At 44.8% G+C, this 7144-nt stretch overlaps 1 protein-coding gene across 1 annotated transcript in view; it reads right to left on the minus strand.

The window, feature by feature from the left end:
* mboat2b (membrane bound O-acyltransferase domain containing 2b) overlaps positions 1–6944 on the minus strand; it is a 20235-nt gene extending 13291 nt beyond the window's left edge. Inside the window, exons 1-4 of the mRNA XM_071512827.1 lie at positions 6874–6944; positions 4682–4777; positions 4055–4110; positions 228–282 (exon numbers count right to left, since the gene is read on the minus strand). Of these exons, the coding sequence (XP_071368928.1) occupies positions 228–282; positions 4055–4110; positions 4682–4777; positions 6874–6905 (239 nt within the window). The 5' untranslated portion in view covers positions 6906–6944. The remainder of the gene's footprint in view (positions 1–227; positions 283–4054; positions 4111–4681; positions 4778–6873) is intronic.
* Between the last annotated feature and the right edge of the window lie 200 nt (positions 6945–7144).

A 7144-nucleotide genomic window follows, 5' to 3' on the forward strand; every position in this document is an offset into this window, starting at 1 on the left:
CAAACAGAAAATGTTTCGGTTAAAAGAGCATCATCAGTTCATACTGGTGATGAACTGATGAACTGAACATTCTGGCTGTTGAACGCAGCCTAAATCTCTACCTGCTCACTAACTGTATATTGTGTTTAGTTTTATTTCTGGATAAATTAACCTGCTAAATTCTCTCTGAGCTCCGGTCTGAAGATGAAATCCACGACAGAGAAATGAAGACGAGCTGTGAAACAAACCTGATCGCCAAGATCTTCTGTCCAGGCGTCAGATGTTCCTCCTTACGAGCCAGACCTGAAGAGACAGAGACAGAGACAGAGACAGAGAACAGAGACAGAGACCAGAGACAGAGACCAGAGACAGAGGACAGAGACAGAGACAGAGACCAGAGACAGAGACAGAGACAGAGACAGAGAAAAGAGACAGAGACCAGAGACAGAGACCAGAGACAGAGGACAGAGGACAGAGACAGAGACCAGAGACAGAGGACAGAGGACAGAGACAGAGACAGAGACAGAGGACAGAGACCAGAGACCAGAGGACAGAGGACAGAGACAGAGGACAGGGACAGAGGACAGAGGACAGAGGACAGAGACAGAGACAGAGAACAGAGGACAGAGACAGAGACAGAGGACAGAGACAGAGGACAGAGGACAGAGGACAGAGGACAGAGACAGAGGACAGAGACAGAAGACAGAGACAGAGGACAGAGGACAGAGACAGAAAACAGAGGACAGGGACAGAGACAGAGAACAGAGGACAGAGACAGAACAGAGGACAGAGACAGAGACAGAGACAGAGACAGAGACAGAGGACAGAGACAGAGACAGAGACAGAGGACAGAGACAGAGACAGAGGACAGAGGACAGAGACAGAAAACAGAGGACAGGGACAGAGACAGAGAACAGAGACAGAGAACAGAGGACAGAGACAGAGACCAGAGACCAGAGACCAGAGGACAGAGGACAGAGACAGAGACCAGAGACCAGAGGACAGAGGACAGAGACAGAGACCAGAGGACAGAGGACAGAGGACAGAGGACAGGAGACAGAGGACAGAGACAGAGACAGAGGACAGAGACGGAAAACAGAGGACAGAGACAGAGAGAGAGAACAGAGACAGAGAACAGAGAACAGAGGACAGAGACAGAGAACAGAGGACAGAGACAGAGACAGAGACAGAGAACAGAGGACAGAGACAGAGAACAGAGACAGAACAGAGGACAGAGGACAGAGGACAGAGACAGAGAACAGAGGACAGAGACAGAGAACAGAGGACAGAGACAGAGAACAGAGGACAGAGACAGAGACAGAGGACAGAGAACAGAGAACAGAAAACAGAGACAGAGAACAGAGACAGAGACAGAGAACAGAGAACAGAGACAGAGACAGAGAACAGAGACAGAGAACAGAGACAGAGACAGAGACAGAGAACAGAGACAGAGAACAGAACATAGAACAGAACAGAGAACAGAACAGAGACAGAGAACAGAGAACAGAGACAGAGACAGAGAACAGAGAACAGAGAACAGAGACCAGAGACCAGAGAACAGAGACAGAGAACAGAGACCAGAGAACAGAGACAGAGACAGAGACAGAGACAGAGAACAGAGACAGAGAACAGAACATAGAACAGAACAGAGAACAGAACAGAGACAGAGAACAGAGACAGAGACATAGAACAGAACAGAGAACAGAAAACAGAGACAGAGAACAGAGACAGAGACAGAGACAGAGACAGAGAACAGAGAACAGAGACAGAGAACAGAAACAGAGACAGAGACAGAGACAGAGACAGAGACAGAGAACAGAGAACAGAGAACAGAGAACAGAGACAGAGACAGAGAACAGAGAACAGAGACAGAGACAGAGACAGAGAACAGAACAGAGAACAGAAACAGAGACAGAGAACAGAGACAGAGACAGAGAACAGAGAACAGAGACAGAGAACAGAGAACAGAGACAGAGACAGAGACAGAGACAGAGAACAGAGACAGAGAACAGAGACAGAGAACAGAGAACAGAGACAGAGACAGAGAACAGAGACAGAGAACAGAGACAGAGAACAGAGACAGAGACAGAGACAGAGACAGAGAACAGAGACAGAGAACAGAGACAGAGACAAAGAACAGAGACAGAGACAGAGACAGAGACAGAGACAGAGAACAGAGACAGAGAACAGAGACAGAGACAAAGAACAGAGACAGAGACAGAGACAAAGAACAGAGACAGAGACAAAGAACAGAGACAGAGAACAGAGACAGAGAACAGAGACAGAGACAAAGAACAGAGACAGAGACAGAGACAGAGACAGAGAACAGAGACAGAGACAGAGACAGAGACAGAGAACAGAACAGAGACAAAGAACAGAGACAGAGACAGAGACAGAGACAGAGACAGAGAACAGAGACAGAGACAGAGACAGAGACAGAGAACAGAACAGAGACAGAGAACAGAGACAGAGAACAGAGACAGAGACAGAGACAGAGAACAGAGACAGAGAACAGAGAACAAACTGTCAGTCTGAGCTTCAGCTGGCAGGATGCTGCAGTCTGTCATCACATACTGCTGAGTGACTTCCAATGAAAAGGCTTCAGGGGCCAATTATCAATTAATAATTCATTAAACTATTTACAATAGTATTAGTAGCAGTAGTAGTAGTAGTAGTAGTAGTAGTAGTAGTAGTAGTAGTAGTAGTAATAGTAGCAGTAGTTATAGTAGTGGTAGTAGTAGTAATAGTAGTAACAGTAGTAATAGTAGTAGCAGTAGTAATAATAATAGTAGTAATAGTAGTAATAGCAGTAGTAGTAATAGTAGTAGTAGTAGTAGCAGTAGTAGTAATAGTAGTAATAGTAGTAATAGCAGCAGTAGTAGTAGTAATAGCAGTAATAGTAGTAATAGCAGTAATAGTAGTAATAGTAGTAGTAGTAGTAGCAGTAGTAGTAGTAATAGTAGTAATAGTAGTAATAGCAGTAGTAGTAATAGTAGCAGTACTCTTTATACATATATTTCAGGAGGTAATATAATTCCCTGAAGTTGATCATTAAATATGTAAATGTGGAGGATCCAGTCTGTTAAAGTCTTTCAGACAGAGACTTGTTGTTGTTGTGTTGGGCTCAGCTCAGTGCTTCTGTGAGTCACTTCTCCTCTGAACGAGTCACTTCTCCTCTGAACGAGTCACTTCTCTGAACGAGTCACTTCTCCTCTGAACGAGTCACTTCTCCTCTGAACGAGTCACTTCTCTGAACGAGTCACTTCTCCTCTGAACGAGTCACTTCTCTGAACTAGTCACTTCTCTGAACAAGTCACTTCTCCTCTGAACGAGTCACTTCTCTGAACTAGTCACTTCTCCTCTGAACAAGTCACTTCTCCTCTGAACGAGTCACTTCTCTGAACGAGTCACTTCTCCTCTGAACAAGTCACTTCTCTGAACGAGTCACTTCTCCTCTGAACGAGTCACTTCTCCTCTGAACGAGTCACTTCTCCTCTGAACGAGTCACTTCTCCTCTGAACGAGTCACTTCTCCTCTGAACGAGTCACTTCTCTGAACGAGTCACTTCTCCTCTGAACAAGTCACTTCTCCTCTGAACAAGTCACTTCTCCTCTGAACAAGTCACTTCTCTGAACAAGTCACTTCTCCTCTGAACGAGTCACTTCTCCTCTGAACAAGTCACTTCTCCTCTGAACAAGTCACTTCTCTGAACAAGTCACTTCTCCTCTGAACGAGTCACTTCTCTGAACGAGTCACTTCTCTGAACGAGTCACTTCTCCTCTGAACGAGTCACTTCTCTGAACGAGTCACTTCTCCTCTGAACAAGTCACTTCTCTGAACAAGTCACTTCTCCTCTGAACGAGTCACTTCTCTGAACAAGTCACTTCTCTGAACGAGTCACTTCTCTGAACGAGTCACTTCTCCTCTGAACGAGTCACTTCTCCTCTGAACTAGTCACTTCCCCTCTGAACGAGTCACTTCTCCTCTGAACGAGTCACTTCTCCTCTGAACGAGTCACTTCTCCTCTGAACGAGTCACTTCTCTGAACGAGTGGAGCGTCACACAGTTCACTCACCGTCGTGGATCTCAAAGGCCAGGCTGGTGATCTTCTGTGTTATCACCATCATGGGTCTGCAGAGGAGACCAGCCTCAGTGTGATTTTCACTTTTTTACTTAAGGCTAGTACTAAAACAGTTTGCGCAAACAAAAATGAAACTATATGGAAAAAAATTGTGAGCAATGACATTCTAAATAAAAAAAAACTAATAACAGACCAGAATTGAAAAACTATCATGAAGTTACTAGTTACCAAAAAAAGTAATCTGAGCACTGTAACAGGTTATAAAGTAACACATTGCCCCCAACACACACACACACACACACATCATATAAACACACTGTACACATCAGTCTGTATATAGACTCTATACACTTCAGTCTGTATATAGACTCTATGCACTTCAGTCTGTATATAGACTCTATGCACTTCAGTCTGTATATAGACTCTATACACATCAGTCTGTATATAGACTCTATACACTTCAGTCTGTATATAGACTCTATACACATCAGTCTGTATATAGACTCTATACACATCAGTCTGTATATAGACTCTATACACATCAGTCTGTATATAGACTCTATACACTTCAGTCTGTATATAGACTCTATACACATCAGTCTCCATCAGACAGATTCTCACCCTGTGAAGTCAGCAGAGTACATCCCGTAGTCGAAGACGTAAACTCGTGTGATCTGGCAGAAACTCAGATAGCCGAGAGCCACCAGCAGACAGTATCTGAAACCACACACACACACACACACACACACACACACACACACACACACACACACACACACACACACACACACACACACACACACACACACACACACACACATATATATAAGTCACTGGGCCGGCAGGAACTGAACCCACAACCCAGAAACACAGCTGTTTTTAGTGGCTTGCCGTTACAACTCAAAAAATAAGTTGTTAATTTTGTTATCAAGCCTCTAAATGTCAGACTGAAGATTAGTTTCTGTAACAGCTGCTCCTCTCCTCTCCTCTCCTCTCCTCTCCTCTCCTCTCCTCTCCTCTCCTCTCCTCTCCTCTCCTCTCCTCTCCTCTCACACTGAGCCGGTTCAGCTGAAACAGTAGAAAAGTTTCTTTCTCTGGTGGAAGTTTTTCTCTCTACTCTGGTGGTTTCTTCCAGTACAAGAAGGACAGGAAGATGGGACACCGACACCGTGGAAACATGGAAACAGGAACATGAATGGAACAGTTCTATAAGCAACACATGGAAACAGATGAATCTGAATATTGTCTGATTTAGAATAATAAGGCCAGTAGTCAGATTATTGCTGTCCATGTAGAGGCAGTCAGTGAGTCAGCAGCCTGCTGTCTAACTGCTGAGTCCAGTGTGACTCTAATGATCTGCTGGAGGCTTCTGTCTCTACTTCTGGACTGATTCATGTCTTCTTCCTCTGGGAACTTTAATGTCCAATCCCACTGCAGGGCTGCAGGTTGACCTGAACACAGCCTGAACACACAGTCTGAACACACAGTCTGAACACACAGCCTGAACACACAGCCTGAACACAGTCTGAACACAGTCTGAACACACAGTCTGAACACACAGTCTGAACACACAGTCTGAACACACAGCCTGAACACACAGTCTGAACACACAGTCTGAACACACAGCCTGAACACACAGTCTGAACACAGTCTGAACACAGTCTGAACACAGTCTGAACACACAGTCTGAACACAGTCTGAACACAGTCTGAACACACAGTCTGAACACAGTCTGAACACAGTCTGAACACAGTCTGAACACACAGTCTGAACACAGTCTGAACACACAGTCTGAACACACAGTCTGAACACAGTCTGAACACAGTCTGAACACACAGTCTGAACACAGTCTGAACACAGTCTGAACACAGTCTGAACACACAGTCTGAACACAGCCTGAACACACAGTCTGAACACAGTCTGAACACACAGTCTGAACACAGTCTGAACACACAGTCTGAACACAGCCTGAACACACAGTCTGAACACAGTCTGAACACACAGTCTGAACACACAGTCTGAACACACAGTCTGAACACAGTCTGAACACACAGTCTGAACACAGTCTGAACACAGTCTGAACACAGTCTGAACACACAGTCTGAACACAGTCTGAACACAGTCTGAACACACAGTCTGAACACACAGTCTGAACACAGTCTGAACACAGTCTGAACACACAGTCTGAACACAGTCTGAACACACAGTCTGAACACAGTCTGAACACAGTCTGAACACACAGTCTGAACACAGTCTGAACACACAGTCTGAACACACAGTCTGAACACACAGTCTGAACACAGTCTGAACACAGTCTGAACACACAGTCTGAACACACAGTCTGAACACACAGTCTGAACACAGTCTGAACACAGTCTGAACACACTGACTGAACACAGCCTGAACACACAGCAAAAAAATCTCCATCTTAACAAGTCCAATGCAAATCAGCTTGTTTGAAGAATTCAGTAGAATCAAGAGTCATTCCCTTGACAGCAGTGCAGTGATCTGCTTTATTCTGACTGATTTCTACAGACTGACACTCTGTTCTAGAAAACTCCTGAAACAAGTGAAGCTGCAGTGGAGACAAGTGGAGTTATCTCTCCTCACTGCAGAATGTTTCTCTTGGGTTAACAACAAGAAGATCTGAAGACTGAATATGAGACTAGATGACTGGTTCAGATGGAGGTTTCTTGCAGTGCAGACAGTCCAGCATCTGAACAGTCTGCCTGCATCTATGTGGGTCAAACAGTGAACACCAGGTCGCATTTCAGACCAAGTCTCGAGTCAGACGACCTGCAGGGGAAACGTACTTGTGCATGTGTTCGACTCCGGTCAGGATCATGATGCCGTAGGTGAGTCCGCTCTGAACCAGGAAGTGAAGGGCGTACCTGCAACACACAGAGACCAGACCACAGGATTCATCACCCAGATCAACTTCCTGTCAGAAACTGAACAGTCCGGCAGCTGATAGAATGAGATAAAACAGGATCATTTTGTCGTCACACTGAATGAACTTAAGATAGATTTTCTGTTTCCTTTTTGTTAGTCTTATTATTTTAACATAATGTTGCAGTACGTTAT

The sequence above is a fragment of the Centroberyx affinis genome, unplaced genomic scaffold (genome assembly GCF_046629955.1).
Source record: "Centroberyx affinis isolate AG114_WGS23_722 - 3 ecotype Tasmania unplaced genomic scaffold, CSIRO-AGI_Caff_v1 ptg006568l_1, whole genome shotgun sequence".
NCBI lineage: Eukaryota > Metazoa > Chordata > Actinopteri > Beryciformes > Berycidae > Centroberyx > Centroberyx affinis.